A 27,247-nucleotide genomic window follows, 5' to 3' on the forward strand; every position below is an offset into this window, starting at 1 on the left:
ATGGAATGTTTCTCTTGTTTCCTGGGGTTGCTGCTGCTGCTGGCTGCAAGATTGCCTCTTGATGCTGCCAAACGTGAGTAACTGAGTTTCTGTGTTTAACCCGTTCTTTGTCAACTAAAAGGATGGATTGCCTGAAGTATTGTTACCTAAGCCAGAAGGGGACTTCCTGAATCTCCTCAGGAAACTTTCGTGCTCATTCATTTCTTCTGGAAACACTTGGGAATGTTGAAACCACAGCAAAATGTCTCCAGCTCCAGCTTTTGCTTCCGGCTCTTGGAAAGTAATAGCCACGCAGCCCCTCTCTTAAGGAGCTTTTTTTCCATTGCACTGGTCACCTTCTCTTGCCACACTCAGGGATCAGGGAGGGTGGAGGTGTGAGGGGAAGTCTCTGGCCTGTGAACAAAGCAATGCCTCCCACGAAATTTGGTCTAGTTTCTATCCAGTAGCGTAGTCAGCTCAAATGAAATGAGGCCTAAAATCTAGATCTGCTTACCAATCATCCCAGCCCAGAAGCCGTTGCTAGTCTTGTTGAGATTTTTTCACAGACCTGCAGGAGCTCCTTTTCGAGTGAGGTTACTAAGAGCCGAAGCGCTGGGTCTCAATTCTAGTCCCACGTTAGAGGCTGGAGATTTTTTAACCTTGCTGAGAGGCTCGGATCGATGAAACCAGAATCTTTGGAGATGGGCTTGGAGCCTCCTTGCTTAAAAAGCTCCTCTTGTAATTGGAATGCAAAGCCAGGGTTTCAGTTCCCTGCACTTGTGTGCGGCCCACTTGTCTGTCCAGGGGATGGGTGGCTGTGGTGGCCCCCACACTCCTGCAGGTAGTGTGCAGTGGGAGAGGGAAGGTCTCCCAGAAGGTCCACCCCACCTCACTGCAACAGAATAGGGACATTCAGTGATGAGAAGTCCGGGGGTCCTTAGGCACCTGGGTGTCTCTGCTTGACAGCTCAGACCCTGGAGCCTGCTTCTGATTCTGTGTCTCCCTCTCTCGCTACCCCTCCCGCACTTGCGCTCGCACGCGCACTCTCTCAAAAATAAACATTAAAAAAAAAAAACACTTTAAAAGTCCAGGGGTCCTGATTGTGTCAGACCATTCCATGGGGTTTAGAGGGTGGGGGGAGGATGGTAGGCATAGGGAAGGGGCCAGTGTCTACCTCGTGCCCGTGTGTAGCCACTCTGCAGCTATTGCACTTACATCACTCAAGTACTCATCCCCACAACCACCACCGCGGAGCAGATGGTCCTCCCCCTATTCCACAGGTGTGGGAACCAAGAGCCCAGGTCTTGCTTTGCACCTGCTGGGCCCACTTGTGTGTGAGCAGGATCCTGGACACATGGGCTAGGCGCCCACACAAACCCTCTTTTCTCTCCCCTTCCTCCTTGTGGAGGGAAAAGTCCTTTAATTAGGTTGTCCTTGCAGGGTGGGATCCCGGCAGGAATGCTGAGTCTAGAGAGAGGAAGAGGGGGAGCTGCTGGTACCCGTAGAGTGCAGGCAAGGTTCCCCAAGACTGGAGAGGCTCAGGAAGGGGTGAGGCTGAGAAGGGGCTGCTGGGGGCCACAGGGCCCCCCAGGTGAGGGTGAGGCGCAGGAGCAGAGTGGCCAGAGGCACAGTCCATTTTCCTAGTGGCTGAGCTCTCAGGCTTGGGCTGTGCTGGTCCCCAGAGACGCCAGCCCTGCCATCTCTTGTGACTGGGTCGGGGAAGAGGCACCCTGTTGTTGATGAGGGAGTCCAGACCAAGGATTTTACAGGGTGCCGAGGCTGGGAGGCTGGCACTGTGATGATCGTGTTTCCTAGATATGGAGCCTAGCCACAAAGAAGGCAAGTAACTTGACCCAGGCTACACAGCAATTAAGAGGAAGAAAGCTCAAGCCAACCATGGTCCTTCCTGCTGTTGGACAGACTTGGGTTCCCTACCAGCTGTGGGACTGGGCCACAAGTGACTTAGCACCATTGAGCTTTCATTCCCTCATTTGAAAAATTGGGTAATGGGGTTCTTGTGACATTAGCTAACAGAAGGGGGTAGGAGTCCTACAAGGTAGCAATTGTATTACCTCAATGTAGCTCCCAGGACAGAATTCCCTAGAGTCTGCAGTCATAGGAGATAGAGGGACAGAGAAGTTGACAGTCAATGGAGACCCTGTGCCTAATTCTAGCCTTCTTTCCATCAGTGCTAATTTGTTCTGCTCAGTGAAACAGATTAGCCTGATCTTAAATATTGGCTGTGGGTTTGAGAAGAGTCCCAACTTATTAAGCAAACTGTAACAAAACCTGTCATTCCTGTCTTCACCTTGCCCTAGACTAAATATTCTGTCCAGAAAAAAATAAGGATGGGTAGAATTTACCATTGTATCAAACACCACGGGATTCCTTGCCCCTTTTCAATCATAGCCCTGGTAAAAAGGAGGCAAGAGTAGGTATCAATAAAGTTGTTAACAGCCAACCTGGCCACCACCTGTCTGCTGGTAGACACAGCAGAGATTCTAGAGTGGAGACAGAAAAGCCACAGGGGTGCTGCGTGGAATCCATTTCCCTTCACTTCTAGCCCTGCCCTCCCCCCCCCACACCTCTTTTTTTCTTTTAAAACCTGCTTACTGTTAAGTGTGTCTTATTTTTTAATTTTTTTTAATGTTTATTTTTGAGAGAGTGTGAGCAGGGGAGGGGCAGAGAGAGAGGGAGACACAGAATCTGAAGCAGGCTCCAGGTTCTGAGCTGTCAGCACAGAGCCCAACGCAGGGCTTCAGTTCACAAACCATGAGTTCATGATCTGAGCCGAAGTTGGACACTTAACTGACTGAGCCACCCAGGTGCCCTGAGTGTGTCTTATTTTTTTTTTAATTTTTTTAATGTTTATTTTTGAAAGAGACAGAGCAAGAGCAGGAGAGGGGCAGAGGGAGAGGGAGACACAGCATCTGAAGCAGGCTCCAGGCTCTGAGCTGTCAGCACACAGCCCAATGCGGGGCTTGAACTCACAAACCATGAGATCATGACCTGAGTTGAAGTCGGATGCTTAACCATCTGAGCCACCCAGGTGCCCAAGTGTGTCTTATTTTTAATTTCACCTCTTGAGGTCCTTGTAAAGTCACATGCAGTTTTAAGGAATAATGCAAAGAGATTCCCCTATACACTTTATCCCATTTATCCCAATGGTAATATCTTGCAAAATGATTATACAGTATCACAGGCAGGGTATTGATACTGATACAGTCAAAATACCAAACTGTTCCAACACCACAAGGGGCCTTCATACCCTTTTAAACCTACAACCCTTTCCTACCCCACCTCCTGCTCTGGTAACTGCTAATCCATTCTCCATTTTTATAATTTTGTTACTTCAAGGATGTTATATAAAGGGAATCATTACAGTATGTAATTTGAGGGCATTGGCTTTTTTTTACTCAACATAATTTACTGAAGCTGTTGCATGTATCAGTAGCTCTTTTTTTTATCACTGGGTAGTGGTCCACAGTATAGGATATGCCACAGTTTAAACATTGTCCCATTGTGGGACATCTGGATTGTTCCAGTTTGAGCCACTATGAAGAAAGCTGCTATGAACATTCATGTACAGGTTTTTGTGTGATGATAAGTTTCCATTTCTTTGAGACAAATGCCCAAGAGTACAATTGCTTGGTTGCATGTTAATTGCATGTTTAGTTTTACAAGGAACTGCCAAACTGTTATCCAGAGTGGCTGTACCATTTTATGTTCCCACCAGCAATGTATGAGTGATCTGCTGTCTTTAACCCATGCCTACGTTTGATATGTTACCATTTTTTATTTAGTCATTTGGATAGGTGTATAGTAACATCCCATTGTGTTTTTAATGCACATTTCCCTACCGTTTAATGATACTGGACATGGTTTCATGTGTTTCTTCTGTCATCTGTACATTCTCTTCAGTGTAATATTTGTTCAGGTCTTTTATCCATTTTTAAATTAGATTTTTTTTTAATGTTGAGTTTGGGGAATTCTTTATATATTCTAGATATCGGTCCTTTATTGGAAATGTGGTTTGCAAATATTCTCTCCTAGTTTGTAATTTGACTTTTCATTTTCTTCACATGATATTTCACAGAACAAAAGTTTTTCATTTTAATGAGGCCTAACTTATCTCTTTTTTTTCTTTTATGGATCATGTTTTTAATGTCAAGTCAAAGAATTCTTGCCTAGTGTAGAGACTGAAAATTTCTCCTATGCTTTTCACTTTTTCAGAGCACCATTCATTGAAAAGGCTGTCTTTCGAAACTCCATTGGGTTGTTTTTGCATCTCTGTCAAAAATCAGTAGGGTGTATTTGAGTTGGTCTATTTCTACATTCTCCATTCTGTTCCATGGACTTGTGTATCTATTCTCTGTCACTCTTTGAAGTTTGTATTTTTCCTTGACTGCTGGCATTTAAAATCAGAGGAGAAACCCATGTTTTGATTATGTTTCCGGAAACACCGACTTTCTTCTGGATCTGAGGAAGAGAAAGACTCTTTGGAACATTGAGAGAAATAGGTCCTGGGAATCAAAAGATGTGAATCTTCATTTCCACTCCATGAAAGGTGACCTGAGTGAATCCTGTCACTTCTCTAGGCCTGAATTTCTTCATCTATAAACTGAAGTGATTTGAACAAATGTTAGTTCTTTCCACATTGAGTATTATAGTACTCCATGACTCAATTCAAATGAATATCCACTTATAAACATTGATTGATAAACCTGCCTTCACCTAGTATCTGTTTCCAAATAAAAACAATCTCACAGACTCACAAGACATTTGGGTTTTGTCTTACTTGTTTTTTCTCTGATTTGGAAGTCTTTAGAAGACCTGGCCTGAGGTTACACAGCCTGTTTAGTAACAAAATCAAGACTGGAAACCAAGTTTCATAACATTCACCCATTGTGAGACATCTGGATTGTTCAGTATTCATTTCAATATTCTTTTCCATTCCATCCGCCTCCCTTATAAGATGGAAACAACAGGCTGTTCCCTCCACCTACCAAAAAGGAGAAATAAAAGACAGAGGTTAGTGGCATCCATTCAAAATGGCTTCTCTTAGCACCTACCAAATACCACACCTTCTGAAAGTTCTCTTTCAGTATTAAAGAGAAGACAGGATTTCTGGTCCAGATGATACAAGGCCATATGAATTGATGAGAGGAGAATTTAAGACAGTGTATGATTAGGGGCTGGCTGTGAGTTATAGACAATTAAGCTTTTGGTTGTGAATAACAAAATACTAAAAGGGTTTGAGCAAGACATATGTTACCTCAACCAGTACAGATGCAGGCAAGGCTAGATAGATAAAGAGCTCAACAGCATCAAGAACTCTTTTTGCATCCTCAGTGTATTGGCTGCTTCAGATCTGTGCCCTCATGATTAAGTATGGTTGTCACAGCTCTGGGCCTCACATTATATTACCAACTCCCAGATCACTTCTGATGTGAATAAAAATGGAGGCTGTTCATTTTTATTTTATTTTATTTTATTTTATTTTATTTTATTTTATTTTATTTTATTTTATTTTATTTTATTATTTATTATGAAGGAGGAAAACCTTTCCCAGAAGCCCTCAGAAGGCTTCCTCTTAGCTATGAATGGCCAGGTTCTAATCACCTGCTCCTGCCTGTACTGTAAAGAAAGCTAGGAAAGTGAGTGTTTGGAATTTTGAACTGTTAGGATAGAAGCTCTATAACAAGCGGGGGAGGACAAGCAGGGGTGCAGGCTGGAATGGCTGGTAGGTAGGCAACCAACAAATCTGCTACAGTCCTCAAAGAAAGGAGAGACCACGTGAACCCTGGAATTGTCAGGCAAGGCCAAAAGACCAACTCAAGATGAGAAAGAATTTCAAAAGAATTAGAATTTTGTAAACCCTGGAACAGCCACACAAAAGGATATAGCTAATAAGTCAGAAGAAGAGATAAAATAAACTTAAAAAGTAACCTCATAATAAAAAAAAAAAAAAGGAACAAGGAACAGATAGGACAAATAGAAAAAGAACAAGATGGTAGATTTAAATCCCACAATATCAATAATTACATTAAATGTAAAATTACCTAAACATGCTGAAGATTAAAAAAAAAAAACCCAATATGTTGTCTATAAGAAACCAACTTCAAATATAAAAACATAAATCAGTTAAAAATAAAAGGGTAGGGGGCACCTGGGTGGCTCAGTCGATTAAGCATCTGACTTCAGCTCAGGTCATGATCTCACAGTTGTGTGAGTTCGAGCCCCGCATCGGTTTTGCACTGACAATGCAGAGCCTGCTTGAGATTCTCTCTCTCTTCCTCTCTCTCTCTGCCCCTCCCCTCTTTCTCTCTCTCAAAAATAAACTTTTAAAAATCTTATAAAAAAATAAAAGGATGGAGAAAGATGTACCAGTTAATCACTAAACATTACTATCAAAGAGTTCTTCAGACAAGGAATATTACCAGACATAAAGGGCAATTCCTACTGGTAAGAGGATCAATTCATGAAAAAGACTGCACAATTCTAAACCAAGCTTCAAAATACATTAAGCAGAGGTGCCTCGGTGGCTTAGTCAGCTGAGCATCTGACTCTTGATTTTGGCTCAGGTCATGAGATCGAGCCCTGCATCAGGCTCTGTGCTGGACATTGAGCCTGCTTAAGATTCTCCCTTCTCTCTCTGCTCATTCTGTCTCTCTCTCTCAAAAATAATAAATAAGCAAAAAGTGATAGAACTGAAGAAATTGGCAAATCCCATAATTATAGTTGAAGATTTCAACAATCCTCTCTGAGTAATTGAAATAACAAGTGGACAGAAAATCAGTAGGAACATAGAAGTCTCAAAAAGCATTATCAGGGGCGCCTGGGTGGCGCAGTCGGTTAAGCGTCCGACTTCAGCCAGGTCACGATCTCGTGGTCCGGGAGTTCGAGCCTCGCGTCCGGCTCTGGGCTGATGGCTCAGAGCCTGGAGCCTGCTTCCGATTCTGTGTCTCCCTCTCTCTCTGCCCCTCCCCCGTTCATGCTCTGTCTCTCTGTGTCCCAAAAATAAAATAAACATTGAAAAAAAAAAATTAAAAAAAAAAAAAAAGCATTATCAGTGTGCCTGTGTGCTCATTCGGTTAAGCGTCTGACTTCGGCTCAGGTCATGCTCCCATGGTTTGTGGGTTTGAGCCCCGCATCGGGCTGTGTGCTGATGGCTCAGGCCTGGAGCCGGTTTCACATTTTGTCTGTCTCTCTCTGCCCCTCCCCCACTTGTGTGCGGTTCCTCTCTCTGTCAAATAAATAAACATTTTTTAAAAAGCTTAAGCATTGTCAACCAGCTCTTAACGTAAATGATATTTAAAAACCAACAACCGTAGTAGGGGCACCTGGGTGGCTGAGTCATTTGGGCATCAGACTTCGGTTCAGGTCGTGATCTCACGGTTTGTGAGTTCGAGCCCCATGTCGGGCTCTGTGCTGACAGCTCAGAGCCTGGAGCCTGCTTGGGATTCTGTGCCTTCTTCTCTCTCTGCTCCTCCCCTGCTCATGTTCTCTCTCCCTCTGAAAAATAAAGACGAAAAACAAAAACAAAAAACAAAACCCCCAACAACTGTAGATTACACATTACACATGGAACATTCACCAAGTCAGACCATATACTGAGCCGTAAAAAAATTAGGTCGCTCAACAGTGGGCTCTCCAGTACTGGTATGCATCTCTTGAAAACCTGGAGGCATTCCTCATCCTGGCATTCTTTTAGCCAAGAGAACATTTATCATTGGCAGCAGTGTTTTCCTAATTATATTGTATCAAATCCAATATTCAGAGACTATGTACTGAGAAACCAAATAATGGCTAAGAAATACTGATTTTCAAAAATTTTCCTTTAAATTTTACTCATTTAAACTTCAGAAAGAGGATCTGATTAGTTTTATTTAAGCTATTTCCAGTAGAAATTAAAAAACAAAAACAAAGAACAGGAGTGCTTGGGTGGCTCACTTGGTTAAGCATCCAACTTTGGCTCAGGTCATGATCTCACAGTTCATGAGTTTGAGCCCCACATAGGGCTCTCTGCTGTCAGCTCAGAGACTGCCTCAGATCCTCTGTCCCCCTCTCTCTTTACCCCTCCCTGCTCACTCTCTCTCTCTCCCCCTCTCTCTCAAAAATACATATTAAAAAATAATTTTAATACAAAAATAACTTCTATTTGTTTGACATATTGGAAATATCAAGTATTACTTTCCAAGCTTATGAAATGAAAAATTGCTTTATTTTAAGATAAGTAGTAAATGAAGAATTAAATAGACAAAATAATTTGTTTTTCAAATATTGATATAGGATTTCATGATGTGCTGAGCAATGAAAGAACTTCTGGTTATATGGGGGAGTACAACCAACTCAATGGTTGGTCTTCAGATGAAAATGAGTGGAATGAAAAACTGTATCCAGTGTGGAAAAGGGGAGACTCAAGGTGGAAAAACTCCTGGAAAGGTAAATCAGAAGATTCAAGGCAAACAACTATCATTTCCTATCTAAGTCAGTCTCATAGATTGTAGACTTGGAGATCCCATGGCTTGTGTTGCTTCCATGAACTACAGTACTCTAGTAAGTGGGAGGAACCTGGATTTAGCAATCTTTATCTGAACATGATCACTTTCTAAGTCACACACAGAAAAGTTTAATCTCCTCAGAAACTGGTAAGTTTGTAGTTCTTTTTTTTTTTTTTTTTTTTCAACGTTTATTTATTTTTGGGACAGAGAGAGACAGAGCATGAACGGGGGAGGGGCAGAGAGAGAGGGAGACACAGAATGGGAAACAGGTTCCAGGCTCCGAGCCATCAGCCCAGAGCCTGACGCGGGGCTCGAACTCACGGACCGCGAGATCGTGACCTAGCTGAAGCTGGACGCTTAACCGACTGCGCCACCCAGGCGCCCCGGTAAGTTTGTAGTTCTTGGAAGATTTTGGAGAGCAAGCAGGTTTAGCCTCAAATCTATTTACCTAATATGGGAATGGTCCTCTTCAGAAGATCTGAGACTCTGGAGTAGTTTTTGACCATCTCAAAAGTGTGGTTTATCAGAAAGTATCTTGCCATTTGCATGAAAGCATGAGTCCTTTTGAGTTTAAAAAATACAAACCTTTAAAACTTGTTTTTGTATAATCAAACAGGTTTTTTTTAAATTTTAAGTAAATGTTCTTTCTATGCTTAGATAATTCTTTAATTGGCTTGACTTTTTTTTTTTTTTTTTTTTTTTTTTGTCTTCTAGAATGTTGTGCTCTGAGAGCAAAAGTTAGGAATCCAGAAAATAATTGATCGTAAAGAGGCATAAAGATGGAAGGGTGCCTGCTGACTCAGTAGAGCACAGGACCCTTGATCACAAGAGTCACAAGTTCACAAGGTCACAAGTTCAAGCCCCACACTGGGTGTGGTCCTTATTTTAAAAAAAAGGACAAATATAAAATAAAATAAAATAAAATAAAATAAAATAAAATAAAATAAAATAAAATAAAGGCATAAGGATGCTCTGGTCCTTATTAGTGGATTTAACTCTTCTTTGTTTACTTATCAGTGAAAGGAAAAAGGTGCTTGATCATTAAGCTGCACTTTTTTATGTCCTAGGTGGCCACGTGCAGGCGATTCTGACCAGTGATTCACCAGCACTTGTGGGCTCTACTATAACGTTTGTGGTAAACCTGGTATTCCCCAGATGCCAAACGGAAGATGTCAGTGGCAACATAGTTTATGAGAAGAAATGCAGAAATGGTAAGGAATGTCACTCATGCCACAGGAACAGGCTAGTTCTCCTATTGGAGACCTACCTCATAAACCTAAAGGCTCACAGGTACTTCTGTACGTGCAAGATGCTATTATCTCATGTCACCCCCTACTCAAATTGGGTAACAGGGAGGGGTTCCCACATCAACATTAGCCAAACCCACTTGAGCAAACAAACTAATGGCTTTCTGCCTCCTGGAACTTTCTTCAAAAGTTACATTATCACGCTCAGCCTTCTCTTAGTGTCTAGTTGATTAGCCAGAAAATACATTGTTGATTCTCAGATTTTGGTTTGATTACTTGGAATTCTTTTGGCTACTCGGAGAATAGCCAGTTTGACAGATATTTACTGATGAGATTAATTTCTGCTCACAAGTATCACTTATGCAAATGTGTGGCTAACACGAATGCTCAGATGTGTATATTTTGGTTTTGCTTTGCTCTTAAAGCAGGTGAGCTCTTTGTACATGTTAAAGAGCACAAATGAACACAAATGCATCAAGGGAAATTATCTGGAGAACTGCACAGTCTCAAAAACTCTGAGCTAATTACTGAGACTTTGATCATTGACAAGACTGTTAAATGCACTTATGATCTGATTTATTTATTTATTTACTTACTTACTTACTTATTTATTTTGAAAGAGGGAGCTTGTGTGAGTGCAGGGGTAGGGGAGAGGGGCAGAAGGAGAGAGAGAATTCCAAGCAGGCTCTGTGCTGACAGCATGGAGCCCGTTGCAGGACTCAATCCCACAACCCTGGGATCATGACCTGAGCCAAAACCAAGAGTTGGATGCTTAAATGACTGAGCCACCCAGGCGCCCCATGATCTGATTTTATTACTTACAACTTCTAATAGATTGTCAGTGTGTTCATTCCTTATTAAGTTATCATCTTCCTATTAGGAATTGTACATTAGATTCTGTACAAAAGGGTTTGATATTTTTAAACTGTTAAGTGCTTAATATTTTGTAGTAATTTTTCTCTTTTCTAAAAAAGCTGATTTTTATGAATATTTCAAATGACAATCTATCTTTCTGAGCATTTTTATATAAAGGAGTCTCAGTGACTTATGAAAATTTTTATGTAATATCTAATACCACGAAAAGGAACTAGGGGATGGGGCGCCTGGGTGGGTCAGTTGATTAAGTGTCCGACTTCGGCTCAGGTCATGATCTCAGGGTCCGTGAGTTTAAGCCTTGCATCAGGCTCTGTGCCGACAGCTCAGCTTCAGATTCTGTGTCTCCCTCTCTGTCTGCCCCACTCTCGCTTGTGCTCTGTCTCTCAAAAAAAAATGAATAGATGTTAAAAAAAAATTTTTTTAAAGGAACTAGGGATCTTTGAGGAAAATACTAATTCCAGGTCGAGGACAGGGAAAGTACCAGGTGAGCCTGCCCCAAAGTGCGGAAATGCTCAAGGACCAATGGGGACACATCACAAGGACACAGGAGCTAGCTTGAAGGGACTCTCACTAGCTATTTGGGACAATTTAAGAATTAAAAAACAATAATAGATTGATAAATAAAAAGTTTCTTCAAAAATATCAGTGACATAAAAAACCAAGAGGGTGAGGAAACTATTCTAGGTGAAAAGATATTTACCATAACATGTTTAAAATGAAATATGTTGGGACACCTGCCTGGTTCAGTCAGTAGAGCATGCAACTTTTGATCCTGAGTTTGAGCCCCGCGTTGGGTATAGAGCTTACTTTTAAAAAGAAAAGAAGAAATATATCATATATACAAAAAAGTTGAAATCAGGGTATACTGAGTACACAAATACCTTCTACCTAGACTCAACAATTGTAACTTTTTTCCATATTTACTTCTATCTATTTTTTTTTCTGATCATTTGAAGAGACAAAATAGCCAAATGTTGTATGTGACCCTTGATTAGACTTTAGTAGGAGTTGTAATGATACTGAGGTTATGTAGGAGAATGTCCTTATTTTTAGGAGAAGCATGCCAAAATCTTTAAAAGTAGAGACTCATTTGATGCCACATGACTCAGGAAAGAAAAAAAGAAGAAGCTACAGAAAGCAGTACTAACATAAAAAGATAAAGAAAGCATCCTTCCGTTTGGTTTGAATACAGTTGTGATTCAGAGAACCAATATTAAAAACAAATATATTGTGATATCTCTAGATTGAACCTTTCTAAATAATTCCTTTAGATGAAACTTTTACTGAAATGTAACCTATCTGCAGGAAACAGGCATACATATGCACCACCAGATGAATTCTGAATTTTAGGGTTTTAGTTGTCAAACTGTATTTATATTTATGAAAAATAGGAAAAGATGTTTAATTCAGTGATGAGCATTGAGCATTCTGAGCCCACATGACAAGCCTGGCTTGTGTCTTTCTCTGTTTAGATACTGGTCCATCTTCTGACCAGTATGTTTACAACTGGACGGAGGAGGTTGACTCGGGAAATGGCAACAGCCCAGGCCATCATAACGTGTTCCCTGACGGAAAGCCTTTCCCTCACCACCCTGGATGGAAGAGATGGAATTTTGTCTACGTCTTTCACACACTTGGTTGGACTTTTTACAAAACTCCCTTATCTGCTTCTTAACTTTCCCTCGAAAGTTTACCTTTTTTTCTCTTTTCTTATTCCATAATCAAGAATTCTAACACTAAGAGTTTCACAACAGTTACTTTGTTAACTTTTCTTAGCTGGGGTGGAGGGTATGGAATAAAAATAAAATCTTGTTTAGCCTTAGCAAATCTTTGGGACACTATAGAATTGAAAGATGGAAAAAAATGAATTCAGCTTTCTTTTTTAAAATAAAACTACTCAATTTATTTCTGCCTAAAACAGCAATATGAAAAAATATTAGTATTTCTTTGAATGGCACACAGATGGGCATTTGATTTTTTCTTTTTCTTTTTTTGTCAAGAGAATTTTTAAGAAGGAAACTTATGCTCTTTATAGGAAATTTGGAAAATACAGAAAAGTACAAATGAAAAATGCAAAGTACATAATTAACACCAGGTGTTACCACTGTTAACACAATGGTGGGTTTTTTTTTTTTTTTTGCTAGTATTTCTTAAGATTATACTGTATACACATTTTTGTTGAATATCATGAGCATTTGGCTATTATTAAAATTTGTTATGTACATTATTTTAATGACTGCATAATATTCCATTGTGTAAAAATAACATAATCTAACTACTATTCTTCTTCTTTTTTTTTTTTTTAATTTTTTTTTTCAACGTTTATTTATTTTTGGGACAGAGAGAGACAGAGCATGAACGGGGGAGGGGCAGAGAGAGAGGGAGACACAGAATTGGAAACAGGCTCCAGGCTCCGAGCCATCAGCCCAGAGCCTGATGCGGGGCTCGAACTCCCGGACCACGAGATCGTGACCTGGCTGAAGTCGGACGCTTAACCGACTGTGCCACCCAGGCACCCCACTACTACTATTCTTCTTTGACATAGTCTACCTTCTTTTTTTTTTAAGCACAAATGTTATCCACTTTTGTTTTATTATTGTTGAAATGATTGTTTTTAGGAGGAGCAAATTTAGGTTACAATTAGCAAAACCGCTAAGTTCTTAGTTAAAAACATCACCAGGTCCCACCTCGCTGTGACGTACAAAGACTGCTACCAATCGTACAGACTCTAAATTTCTAAATGTTTTGTCTTCATAAATTAGAGAAAGTTTCTTTGTCCAATTAACTCATTTATAAATCAAAACAAATATTAACAATGCACATCAGTTTAATGAAGTACAAAATATAGATCAAATATTATGCCCATCTAGTTAAATCAGGGGATTGAAGGCTGGCTTTGTTTCACTGTCTTCACGGCCCTGGCAATCAACTCACCAAATGTCATCATTTCTTTGACTTTACCATTTGCATGGAGTCGTGTATGCTCACTAACACTCCATTCTCTTCTTAGCCCAGTTAACATCCATTAATTTAGCTAGTTAGGATGTCTTTATTAAAAATCAGCTTTCAGCCCAGAAATTGCCATTTTTCTAACAAGACTTTTGAATTTCCATAGTCTGATGTCTCTGAGTTAACTGATAATCTCCTTCAACTACCAAGTGCTTCTGTGGTCTTTCAATGCCCAGGCTAACATTTTCCTCACGTATAACTAACTCCCCAAGAGATACCTTCTTCCCCTACAACCTCCAACAGAACTACCCCTGCATTTCAAGATAAAGGGGATCCCACATCACATCTCTATGAGAAGATTAGTGTATTTTTCTGATACCTTTGACCATGTAATAAATATGGTCCTTAGTCATCCCCACAAGCATCCATCTTACCATCTCTGTTGTTCCAATCACACATCTATGCTGGGTGCTTCAATGGGATTAGAAAAACATCCCTGAATCCTGAAGGACAGAAATTACCTTCACTAGCTAGCCAGTGGTAGTTAGATTTATGTGAGGGCTGGAGAAAGAAAAAGAGTGAGTCAGGAGTGTCCTAGGAATGTGTTTATAGAACCACTGCATTATTTTTTATACTCTTTTTAATCACTTACTGACTGCATTTTTATACATGACTACTATTAGAAAGTGGAAGATTCTAGTCCCCTAAAAAAAAAAAAAGCTGATCAATAATAGAGCTGAAATAGTAATATTGTTACAACAATAAGGTAGATTTTTGGATAATTTGTTTTAACTCCCTTGGACACTTTTCTATGGGAAACATATGTATTTCAAGTGCCTGATCACTTATAAAACCTTTTTATTTGTAAACTAAGGACTAACTATATTATCCCACCAAACAGCTCTTTTCATTTTGACCAACTACATACAATTATATTTATTTAGTTGTGGGTTTGTTATAGAAGGTTTTACATGAAATAAGCACTATCTTCCTTTCTGAACCAGTTAGGACCACATCCCCATCCTGTTTTTCTTTTTCCAGAGCACTCTCTAAGTGGCAGTCACAAGTGGTTAAGAAACAACAACTTCCTAAAATGATCATGTAATGTGCCAATAACTAAAAATTTCCATCTTTTCAAAGGTCAGTATTTCCAGAAATTAGGACGGGGTTCAGCAAGAGTTTCTGTAAACACAGCCAATGTGCCACTTGGCCCTCAACTTATGGAAGTAACTGTTTATAGAAGACACCGACGGGCATATGTTCCTATTGCAAAAGTGAAAGATGTGTACGTGGTAACAGGTGAGTCATGTGAACTCTAACTGATGGTGAAGCACTTAGTTCTGGTGACTAGTTGGTTAAGAAAGAGTTAGAGCCAAGTGTTTGGGTTAGGTTGTGATTCATATAGGTTCCTTCCCAGACTTTTATATTGTACCCCATCTATGATTCCAGAATAACTTGGGAAAACTTGTGTAGGAAAAGGGAAAATGATGCTGAATTATCCCTAATTTTAATTTTTTAACCTGAAAACATTATTGAAGTCATCCACTTAAAATCAAGCAATCATGTGTTCTTTCTATTTTTGGGTGTATTTTTTAGATCACATTCCTGTGTTTGTGACTATGTACCAGAAGAATGATCGAAATTTATCTGATGAAACCTTCCTCAGGGACCTCCCCATTATGTTCACTGTCCTGATTCATGACCCCAGTCACTTCCTCAATGAGTCGGCCATTTACTACAAGTGGAACTTCGGGGATAATACTGGTCTGTTTGTTTCCAACAATCCAACTTTGAATCATACATATGTGCTCAATGGAACCTTTAACCTTAACCTCACTGTGCAAGCTGTGGTGCCTGGACCCTGTCCTTCACCTTCACCCAAACCTCCAAAACCCACCTCTTTTCTACGTAAGTGTTTCCAGGTGATCTTTGAGTGGGGGGGGGGGGGTTCCTTAACACCTAAGAAACACACACACACACACACACACACACACAAGAACATAGGTTACATAATTACATCACTAGTTTAAAGGATCGTGTAGAAACTCTGCAGTGATGCCATTCTGTACCTGTTTTTCTTTACTTTATCACCATTTTAAGCTGTTAGAATAGAGAAAACAGGAGAGCATGTTTAAAGTCATTTTGCAAGTAGAATTTCATGACTTGTGCACAGCTCTTTGAACTTCCTAATTTGTACTGGTCCTCGTTATGTGTAGAGATGCTTTCCTGGTCTGGCCCATCACATTTCTGTTACTCTCCCATTTTTTCTAGCTATGAGAGGCCACCTTGTCCCCTTATAAACATTCAGGGCATCCCCGCTTCCAATCTCCTCCCTGCCCTGCCCACATCCACCTAGTGTCCCATGAAACATAGCCGTGCTTGAAAGTAGTTTCCAAATGGCCCAAGAAAGAACGTACCTTGAGAGTATTTCTCAGTGAGCAAGCTGGACAGACTCCAGACATAAAAATTGTTCTGGATATAAGGCATAATTAATTAAATCCCACGCTCTACTGATAGTATATAAGGACATTCAGGAAGTTGTTAAGAGGCTACTTTGGAAAGTGTTAGCTTGCATCTGATGCCCCATCCTACCCTACATTATTACATCTTAGCATCACTTTATCAGGGGAAGGGTAATAGACTGGCATCCCCCTCACTGGTCACAAGAGGGCGCCATCCCCAAGCCCAGAGGAAATACTCCATCACGACGTCCAGACTTGTTGCAATTCTTTTTTTTTTTTAACCAAATAATAAGCGTTATAATAGTGTGTTATTAATAAAATTAAATCTTGTTAAGTCTGGCCTAGCTAAATCAAGACAATACAAGTCATTACTGTTTTTGATTCATTCTTCTTTGAAACGTTTTAAATTACAAAATTAATGCATGCTCCTTAATAAAAATTCAAGCGATGGAGAAGTCTAGAATAAAAGTGAAAGTTCCTATTCACGTTCTCCTCCCAAGCATTAAACCTTGTTAATAGTTGAGAGCGTTTCTTTCCAGATCTTTCTCTATGCATCACAAACATATTCTATAAATATACATAGGTGTTGTTGGTTTGATTTTTATGTAAATGAGCTCATGCTATATATATGGTTCTGTAATTTGCTTTTCTTCACTTAACAAACATCATAGACATCGTTCCCTTGTCAGTTCATATAAATATAACTCACTTTATTCAACGGCTACACAGTATTTCGTTGTAGGTATAAACACAGTATATAAGTACATAGGGTGTATAAATGTATAATTTATTTAACCATTCTCTTATTGACACTTGATTAGGTTAATCCTAATTCCAGTTACAAATATAACTGCACTGAACAAATCTAATCATATAGCTTCATTCTGGTATTTCTGTAAGAATATCTTTTTCTGTAATTATTGACAATCTTCTTTATAAGTGAGGAGACCAGGTATAAAATTCAAAATACATTGTAGATGCCTGTAATTTTAGAACTGTCCAGAAATTCCTAAATGGTAAAGGATTTAATGTTAGTTTATTTAACATTCATTTTTTTAAGTTGCATTTTTATTAAGCTGTTTTTCTTAGAATGTATTTATATCATACAGCATTTGTAAAAAAAATATGTTTTAAGTCACTGAGAGGGTATTTCAAATTTTTGTTATTATTTCCATAGGTTGGATCACTAGATATAAGGTAGTAACCGTATGAGTTAGTTACATTTTATAGTGAAGGGAAGCTTCACTATAAAGCCTGGCTTTATCTAATTGGTCCTTTAATTATACCTTGATTTTACAGATACATGGATATAGACTTGACCTTATAGATATGTCTACAAAATTCCATATGCGTTTTTACAAGCATTCTACCAAAGGTAGAATCCTTAACTTTTGTCATTTGGGCATTTTTTTAAAAGAAGTTTTATTTTAAAAGATGGCAGGGTCATGATTCCATGTTCTAACTTGATAATTTCTGCCTGTTAAGGGGTCCAGCCATCTTTAATACCCAACGCAAAAGAAATCTCTTGCTGTGTCTCTTTTCCAAAGCGTGTGCCATGCAACAGTTGTTTCCAGAGAAGCTCTGGGAGTCACTCAGAGAAGGCCCTCTGAACAAAGGAGAGTCACAGGGCACATCCATCTACCCACTAAAGGCTCAGAGGAGCCCTCGAGAAATCTCCCAACCAGCTTCATACCTACATGTCACTACGTTAGGGTGCAGCTCATCTGAAGTTCTGATATCCTTCCCACCCCCCAGCTAGGTTCACTTTCATGCCTTTTGAAATTTTCAATATCCTATTTTCCTTCCAGTCTTTTTATTTTAGTAAAGGAATACCAACATCATAATTAGAGCTTTTAAAATTGTAACTAATAGAGCATTAAATTCTTTGCCTTAATCATGTTCAACAAGTCATTTTCTTTTTTCAATGTTTATTTATTTTTTTTGAGAGAGTGTGTGTGTGCACAAGCAGGGGATGGGACAGAGAGAGAGGGAGAGAGAATCCCAGGCAGGCTGCACACACAGCACAGAGCCCAGTTCAGGGCTCAATCTCACGACTGTGAAATCGTGATGTGAGCCGAAATCAAGAGTCACCCGCTTAACTGATTGAGCCACACAGGTGCCCCTGGGTTATTTTCAAAGTGTCTGGTATTCATTCCTTTCCTTCCCCACACCTCAGCCCATCAACTGCTGCAAGACTTTTAGAATGTAAGCTTTGGAGCTATGAAACACCCAAACAGGAAAAGAACTACCTTTCTCTTTGTTGCTTGCTTCTTAATCTCTTTTGCACCAAACTTCCCGTCTGTAATTATGTATCTATATATGTTATAGCATATCTACATCTAAATAGATGTATGGAGACACAGCTTGGGACAAGGAAACATATTTATTAAGGACTTCCTATATGGCAGGCGTAGTTCAACCTCAGTGGATCAGGAGGTGTTGTTCCTATTTTATAGATGAGCAAATTGACGCAAGGACAAGTTAAATGATGTGCCCATGGTCTCAAACAGCCAAAACCAAGAGACCTGAAGTCGAGCCCAGAACACCTGCCTCAAAAATTAAACTGTGCTTTTATCGATTACAGCCTGCTTGATTTAACCATGATTGCTGTATCACACATTTTAATATGGCTTCTACCTTTCATTTGATTCCTGTGTTTCAAGAAGATACAGGATTTGGTTTACTTATATAATTTAATAATTGTAATGCCTCAAAGCTTTCACATCTACATGAATCATTACATGGTTCAAATTTCTGCAGTGATTTGATAGTATAGAACTCTTGATGTTTTTCTAAAGGGCAGGTAGATGTTTAAATTTTTGGTTGTCATGTACCTGTTTATATTTTTGGTTATTATGAATTATGTACATCTTTTACATTCTCAGCAACTAATCTAAAATCTTATTATTCCAACTCTCCAGCATCAGCTAGTGACAACCCTCTGGAGCTGAGGGAGAGTCCAGATGAAATGTGCCAGATTTACAGATACGGTTACTTTAAAGCCACCATCACAATTGTAGGTAAGAGCAGCAGGGGGAAGGATGTTAGAATCTACCTTGGGCCACCCTCCTGCTCTGCTGAGTCTGGAGAGATGGGGGCAGGGGCACCCACTCTGTTCAAGGTGACATCACATGTGCCCAGGCAAAGACTGTACTAGTGTCTAGATTCCCACCTGCGTCCCTGGCCTTCCTTAGACATTCTGGTGGAAATGAGCCCAGGATAAGGCCCACATGCTAAGGAGCCTGATCCCCACACTGTGGAGTCCAGAAATTTGAATGAAGGTGCTTTGAAGAAAGGGCAGTAGCAAGTTCCCAAACATCCACTTTGTTCCTCTAGCTGATTTCACAAAGTCAAACTTCTCGTGTGTAAGAAAGGGCCACCAGAGATGGCTGTGCACCATGGGCACTGCCCACAGGTACCCCACAGAGAAGACAGGTGGGGGCTGAAGCCCAAGTTGCGCACGTGGGGCTGAGAGAAGGTGGCCAAGGCCTGAGCCTGAGGACTACATCTTCCCAGGAGGTAGCTTTTTCTGAAATTCTTGCCCAGAAGGAGTGCTGCCTTCTGACACATCCACAGATTCCAGAAATGAAGAGCTGGGTTGGAACGAAGAACAGTTCAGTTCAGTTCAGTTCAGTTCAAGCTATGGGGTAGATTCCCAGGTCTGGTGTGCTTCTGGTGTGGGGAGAAGGCTGTGTCTCCTCCATTTTGTGTGGCTTTCTGGTTTATTAGGTAACAGTTTGGTTTGGCATCTGTTGTATTTTGATTTGTTTTTCTCTGGGGGCTGTTTTGTTAGAGGGAATTCTAGAGGTTAACATCGTCCGGATGACAGATGTTCTGATGCCCGTGCCACAGCCTGACAACTCCCTGATGGATTTTGTCGTGACCTGCCAAGGAACGTGAGTACATGTCAGCCAGAGGAGCGGGTCAAGGCCTGAGCAAAGGCCTTAGCGCCGTCTCCCCTTCCAAGTTGATTTAGATTCCTGATTTATCAGTCAGCTACAACAAGGAAGGGCCCTATGAGGCGCTCTGACGCGCACAGTTTTGCTGGAGTTAAGCGATGCTCATTACCTTTACCTGTTGATGAAATTGAATAATAATGATTGATTGAATACTTAACTGTGTTCTTAACATTTTATATCTGTTTTCATATTGAATCCTTACCCAATCCCGAGTCTCCTCATTTTACAGATGGGCCCACTGTGGCAGGCACATGGTGCCCCGAGATGGTGGGTACCTGCAGAGCATGGTTCATAGGCTGGGACCTGGCTCGGAACCCAGCTCTTAGGTCCCTGAGGCCCCTCTGAGTGGTGGGAAACCAGTGTGGAATGGCCATGTCCTAGTGATAATTAATAAGAAGGGACAGATAAGAAGCTTGGGAGAGGGGAGGGATGAGGATGGCAGAAAATTGGGAAAAACCTAACGGAGGAATGAAGCCAGCTGAGAAGAGTGCTTGTCCTCCATGCCACCCATGCCTCACCAGCCCCGGCATCAGAGCTTGGTCTCTGCTTCCGGGAGGGCCACTCACGGGTGACACAGTGGCTAAGACAGTAATGCATGGCCACTTTGCCTCATGGTTGTCAAACCTCACTTATTCAAGTCCCAGGTCCACCTCTGCTTGTGTGACCCGGGGCCAGTCTCTCCCCTTCCTGAGCTGGTTTGTCACCTGCTACACTAGGCTAATCTTACTTTCTTTATCAGGTCATTGAAAGGAATAGGCAAGGTCATGTCACACATCTGCAGCTCTGTGCCTTGCACGTAGTAAATACTGCATAAATAGTTCCTGTTGCTGTCACTGTTGTACCTCTACAGGGACCCAGGCAGGGCCAGCTCTGGCATTTAATAATAGATTTGCCAAACACCTAAGCCGTCTGTATCTGCAGGCATTCTAGGGAGCTCAGATGTGGAGGAATGACTTGGGCTTCACACAGTTTCCAACAGCCCCTTGCCTTGGGGGTCATGATTTTCTTCTCCTCCACCCCCAGGGCCACACCTTTCTGAGGATACAGGGGAAGCAGTAGCTCACACCCAGGCTTTTTAGGAATAAATTATATGTGACAATTTGACATCATATAGTTTGATATTCTTATACTGTATGCAAGAATAAAATAATAAAGTGGAATTCAGTTTTATAGATGCGTAATGATTGTGATTGTCCCTTCTAAACTGACATGACATCTCTCTCCCTTGGTGCCATTTGTACCCTCAGAATCCCCACAGAGGTCTGTACCATAGTTTCTGACCCGACCTGCCAGCTCGCCCACAGCACAGTGTGCGACCCTGTGGATGTGGACGTGGCTGGTATGTGCTTGCTGACCGTGAGAAGAGCCTTCACCGGGTCTGGGACATATTGTGTGAACCTCACCCTGGGTGATGATACCAGTTTGGCCCTTACGAGCACCCTCGTCTCTGTCCCTGCAAGAGGTAAGTTTTGTTTTATGTTGTATGAACATTTCATATTGCAGGTAGAGTGTGTGTCTCATACTAAAGCCATTCAAGTCTTTGTTGTCACTGTTTGATATTCAGTGCAAAAATCATTGAACTATCGTTAATGTGGATTTCAGAACTGGCATTAAAGTCCAACAGCAAATCTACTTAGGTCAGGGATGAGAGAGAGAGAGAGAGAGAGAGAACGAGAGAGAGACCCAATGAAATAATGACCAAAGGAAAATCGTTTGATGAAAAAAATCAGCTGTGATCATGGACCAGTAATAATGGGATATGATCACTGCATGTTCAAAGAGATTTATGTTTCAAGGGAAAAGTGTAAAGCCCAACATCAAAAAATAACAATGTTCTTCAATTAAACTATAAAAGGGGGAGACTTGTGTCATGTTTTCATTAGAATCCACCTCGGCAAAGACATGAAGCCGAGAAGAAAAATGAGAAACCAAGTGGGCTCCTGGCTCCTTTCTAACTTGCCATATGTCTCCTCTTTCCCTTCCCAAATTCTAGCAAGCATTACAGCGTGACAGTGACAAACCAACCTACGTAGTCCTCACACGTTCACCAGCAAATCTCCTCTCCTCTCTGCCCCCTACTGCCTGGAGAGCTAAAATGGTAGCAGAGTGGACTAAAGGATTTCTTTGAGAGATGTTCATTTACTGGTGGCTTCTAATTTTCCCCAACCACAAATTAGAACTCCACCTGGTGAGCCCAACTGAATTTCACTTGTAATCGACTTTGTTATAAGATACTGCTTTATCTCCTAGAAGAAATGCTTTGTGGTGGAATGGAAAGAGAGATTAAATTGTGTACACATTACAGCACTTATTTTGCTCCTTAATTTGAATCTTGCCAGGTACAATCTAATGACTCACAAAGAACTCCTTTGGGGGGGTGCCTGGCTGGTTCAGTTGGTTGAGCATCCAACTCTTGGTTTTGGCTCAGGTCATATCCCAGGGTTGTGGGATTGAGCACCGCATCAGGCTCCATGCTGGGCGTTGAGCCTGCTTGGGATTCTCTCTCTCTCCCTTTGCCCCTCCCCACACCTCACACGTGCTCACTCGCTCTCTCTCTCTTACAAACAAAAACAAAAAACCAGACAAACAAAACAACTCCTTTGGATCTGGAGCCTATCTCATAAGGTAAAATGTACTGAAATATATATTTGCTCATTAACCATATAAAAGGCAGCTTTAACTTCCTTGAAAGAAGAACTTAAGTAGTCATACATATAATTATTTGTATGAGAGCTTACAGTTGGTGAGATCTAAGGTATAGATTTAAAAGAAAAAACAAGGATACAAAGGTACCCTGCTTCCTCCAAGACAAGATGCACTGGGACCGGGGTGGAGAGCGGGGAGGGCAGGGAAGAAGGAGGCATGCTGGAGGTCCTGGACCCAAGTGAGCCCCTGTCTTCAAAACTATTGCCTCCAGGAGCTGCCACGGTTACTCCTCTTGTGCTGCTGCGGGGTTTTTTTAGAACAACGTTTTAGGGTCATAACCTATTCTATGAAGCTTCCTCAGTGCTGGCAAACCACTGTTCTCTTATCTGGATTAGATGTTTAGATGTTTGCTTTCCTTTAATTCTCCTTGCAGTGAGTGATAACTTTAGGTGACCTGAGCCATTTTCAAAATCTAAATAAAGGAAGCTCAGAAAGAGAGCCTTTAATCCAGTGGGGATTGTAACTTGATGGCTTGGGTTTCAAAGTTGGAATTTCAGAAATATCCTTGTTCAAAGGCAAACCCATATACTTTGAGCAGAAATGACTTTTATTCATTGATCCCATGAACATTTGTGAAGCACCTGCAATTCTTTCAACAAATATTCATTGAGCATCTACTCTGTGTCCAACAGAGATCTAGGCAGGAGATACACAGTTCCAGACGAGTGGGGGAACCAGATGAAGAAGATTCCCACTTTTGTGGGCAGAAAGAGCCAACAAATAAGATGACATTGTGAAGAGGGGTGCCTGGGTGGCTCAGTTGGTTAAGTGTCTGACTTCAGCTCAGGTCATGATTTCACAGTTTATGAGATCAAGGCCAGCATTGGGCTCTGTGCTGACCTGCTTCGGATCCTCTGTTCCCCTGTGTCTTGGCCCCTCCCCCATTCTCTCTCTCTCTCTCTCTCTCTCTCTCTCAAAAATAAATAAACATTAAAAAAAAAAAAGTAGAAGAAGACACTGTGAAGAAAATAAAACCAGGTGGGGACATGGAGAGTAATAAGTATGGGAGAGAAAGGGGTCAAGGTCAGCTCTCTAGATTGGAGGTCAGGGAAAGTCCTGCCCACCCAGCAGCATCTGCTTGGTGAAGGGCCTCCTTTGAACTGAAACCTGAATTTCAAGAGTGGGCAGCCCATTTAGATCACTGTAGACCAGCGGTAGGGCTTGGGTCTTGTTCTGTGTGTGAGGGTAGCCACCGGCAACTTTGAAGCGTGATCTGATTGATGCTTTTAAAGATCATTCTGACTGCTGAGTGAAGCAAGGATCCCTGGAAGGTAAAAGTGGAAGTAGGTAGACAAGATGTCCTCTTGGGGAGAAGGCTGGTGGCTGGGACGGCAGTGGTGGCTGAGGAGATGGAGGAAAAATAGATAAACCCCAATCATACTTTAGTGGTAGTGTATTCCAGGAATACAGAGAATACATAACCCCTGTTTTGTGGCTCTTGTAATCTAGTGGGAGAGAAACATGGGTAAAGCAGTAATTGCAACACAATGTGATCGAGGCAGAGGAAGAGAGGCAGGTAGAGGAGTGACACAGCCAGGTGTCGTGACCCAGTGCCCTCATGAATGTCTGGAAGGCACCCTGAGGGGTGAACACTTGAGAGGAGCCAGGGGAAGGACAGTCTTGGCAGAGGGCATGGGGATTTGTAAGAGCACGGGGAGGATAGGCAACTCCCAAGATTTTTAGAACCGCTGGAAGGGAGGTGGTGGGAGATGAGGCCAGAGGAGTGGCCAGGAGGGGCATGGAGCCCTTCACCTTGTGGGTGCTGCAGGGTCAGCTGAGACCTGAACAGGTGTCTCCAGGACATGACATCTCTCTTCGGAGCCCTTTAACACGGTGTTCCAGACATGCTAACTCATTCTCTAAATGGAAGATAACCTGACCCAAAGACTATGTATTATTTAATGGAAAAGATTACTGAAAGCCCAGAGGGAGCCATGTATCTTCTGATAGCAACTTTCCTCATTTATTTAATTGCATTATAAGTAGCATGTCCTCTAGGTGGAAAATGTCACTAATACTGTCTTGCTTCTGTTTTAAGACCCACCTTCCCCTTTAAGAATGGCAAATGGTGCCCTGGTCTCCGTTGGCTGCTTGGCCATATTCGTCACTGCGATCACCCTTTTGGTGTACAAGTAAGTTGCTGCTTTTAACACTTTAAGTTCCCATATGATATTGTCAAAACTTCTGCATATTTCTGCATAAATGGGCCATTTTCCCTATTTTTTGCTTTTAAACATTCTGTGTAGGCGAGGAAAATCTTCCATTGAATGATGAATACCAAACTAGATTATTAATTTTTCTATGGTTTATTTTTAATCCTCAAAATGCTACCAGACATGAGTAACTACCAAATTGTGTCAGCTTAATGTTTAACATATAATCGCAAATTATAGTAGGCAGGCATATTTCTTGAATGAAGAAGGGAAAATAACTATACTTTCATAAGACATCAGTGTTTTAAAAGCTGTGGATTCGGTTAAGTGGAATTAACCCTTTTACACTTGGCATGTAAGATTGTAGAAAGTAACAATTCCAGCTGGAGATCTATTTTTAATCTGTCTAACATGTTGTTTTCAGAAAACGCAAGGGATACAAACTGATAGAAAACAGTACTGGGATCGTAGTCAAAGGCAATGGCCTCGGTGTTTCCCTCAACCGTGCAAAGGCCATGTTCCGCCCTGGAAACCAGGAAAAAGATCCACTGCTCAATCACCAACCGGGAATTCTTTAACTCTTCAGCTTTATTTCTGACCAACAGCTTACTCCAGTGCCATTTATGTGAGCTGTGCCAGAATTGATGACTATTAACTTTTTTTCCTAAAAATTATTATTAGAATATATATTGTGGCTTAGGGAGGTCCAAAGGTTTTTTGGGGTTTCATTTTGTTTTGTTTTGTTTTATGGGCTAAATGACATTTTAGAGAAGTAGAGAGGAATTATACTGTGCACAACCTCAGCCATGTTACAGAACTGATAAAACCAGTTAGCAGTGCTTTTTTTTTCATTATGATGTATGTTTCAGTTATAATGTGTTAGGTGATTAGTGGGATAGATACACTCTGTCCAAAGAATAGGGGGAGAAGATACTATTCATTAGAGTCTTGCCTAGGTTCACTGGAAGGAGAGGCTGGACACTTTCTAGCTATCCGTATAACCAAATGCATAACTCCAATGTATTCCTGTCCTTAAGATCATGTTCCAACCTAACTGAATTCTACTTCAATGAACATGCATGAGCTCCCAGCAAAACAGTAACAAGCCAAACATGCTTCTTATACTAAAAAATGTGTATATACTAATCTCATAAATAGGTGTGAATATTTTTGTGACAACCTACCTTGCCCAGATGTGTAAAGGAATGGTATTCACCCAAGGGGTACCTGGGTGGCTCAGTCGGTTAAGTGTCCGACTTTGGTTCAGATCATGATCTCATGGTTCATGGGTTCGAGCCCCACGTCAGGCTCTGTGCTGACAGCTCAGAGCCTGGAGGCTGCTTCAGCTTCTGTGTCTCCCTCTCTCTCTCTGTCCCTCCCCCACTCATGCTCTGTTTCTGTCTCAAAAATAAATAAACATTTAAAAAAAGTTAAAAAAAAAAAAAAAAGGAATGGTATTCACCCATTTATTCCATGGAAATTTATTTAGCACTTTCTGTGTGTCAGGCATGTTGCTAGGTACCCGGCCCTGCACTCAGAGTGTTTATATTCTTGTGTATATATCTGGATTTCTGTACACTCTGGTGCATGTATTTGAAATTATACATTATGATTTTCCAAAAAGGAGGCCCATGCTTTTCCTGTTGGTTTTCCTATTTAAATGATATAGTAACTTGATCAGTAAGGGTTTTACCTCCATTTGTAACTAAAACTACCATATGTCAGACAAGGCCTTCTTTTTCTCTCCTTCCTGAAAAATAAAATGTGAAAAGAGATAAGATCTTAGAATTGTAATTATTTTTCCAATTTGTTGTTTGCCTTTCTATTGCATTATAGTTTTGACACATAAAAAGCTGTTTAATGCTGCCCCATGGAGTACTGATACTTTCATAAGTATTTTATATTTAAAAATATATAGAGTATGTTAAACTTCAATAAATTTAATACATAAATGTATATAATCAGATAAATCCAAAAAAAGATTTTCTGTGAGTAATTGTCCTGGATTCTTTAAACAGTATTAAATTAAAAGTAAAGGCAAGGAGAGGGAGAGGGGAAAATGGGTGATGGGCATTGAGGAGGGCGCTTGTTGGGATGAGCACCGGGTGTTGTATGTAAGCAATGAATTATGGGAATCTACCCCCAAAACCAAGAGCACACTGTATACACTGTATGTTAGCCAACTTGACAATAAATTGTATTTAAATAAGTAAGTAAGTAAATAAATAAATAAATAAAGGCAAGAGGATAGTTCTAGGTCACAGATCAAACTTTTTCTGTAATGGGCTAGGGAACAAATATCTTAGGCTTCATGGGCCATATAGTTTCTGTTGTAACTACTCAGTTCTGTTCTTGCAGCACATAAGCGATCATATATGTAAATGAAAGAGCATGCTGTGTTCCGGTGAAAGC

At 40.9% G+C, this 27,247-nt stretch overlaps 1 protein-coding gene across 2 annotated transcripts; it reads left to right on the forward strand.

The window, feature by feature from the left end:
* Nucleotides 1-25,435, forward strand: GPNMB (glycoprotein nmb). Of its 2 annotated transcripts, none has more exons than XM_047094452.1 (11): nt 1-73; nt 8,272-8,424; nt 9,551-9,694; nt 12,079-12,243; nt 14,696-14,854; nt 15,152-15,463; nt 18,903-19,037; nt 19,811-19,913; nt 21,224-21,438; nt 24,721-24,814; nt 25,260-25,435. In XM_047094452.1, exons 1-11 carry the CDS (start codon nt 1-3, stop codon nt 25,411-25,413), a joined length of 1,707 nt encoding a protein of 568 aa, XP_046950408.1. In that variant the 3' UTR covers nt 25,414-25,435. The 2 variants fall into 2 exon arrangements, with proteins under 2 accessions (XP_046950408.1, XP_046950409.1); XM_047094453.1 differs by having other exon boundaries at nt 18,939-19,037.
* Nucleotides 25,436-27,247: the final 1,812 nt, after the last annotated feature.

The sequence above is a fragment of the Lynx rufus genome, unplaced genomic scaffold, assembly GCF_022079265.1.
Source record: "Lynx rufus isolate CCGP_SWC_20201006 ecotype Redwood Valley unplaced genomic scaffold, mLynRuf1.p SCAF_4, whole genome shotgun sequence".
Taxonomy (NCBI): Eukaryota; Metazoa; Chordata; class Mammalia; order Carnivora; family Felidae; genus Lynx; species Lynx rufus.

Excerpts from the sequence above, each read along its gene's own strand:
- GPNMB (XM_047094452.1), top strand. The coding sequence starts at position 1 with ATGGAATGTTTCTCTTGTTTCCTGGGGTTGCTGCTGCTGCTGGCTGCA. Across the intron at positions 15,464-18,902 it reads AAAACCCACCTCTTTTCTAC|CAACTAATCTAAAATCTTAT; the intron begins GTAAGTGTTTCC and ends TTACATTCTCAG. Across the intron at positions 19,914-21,223 it reads GTCGTGACCTGCCAAGGAAC|AATCCCCACAGAGGTCTGTA; the intron begins GTGAGTACATGT and ends TTGTACCCTCAG.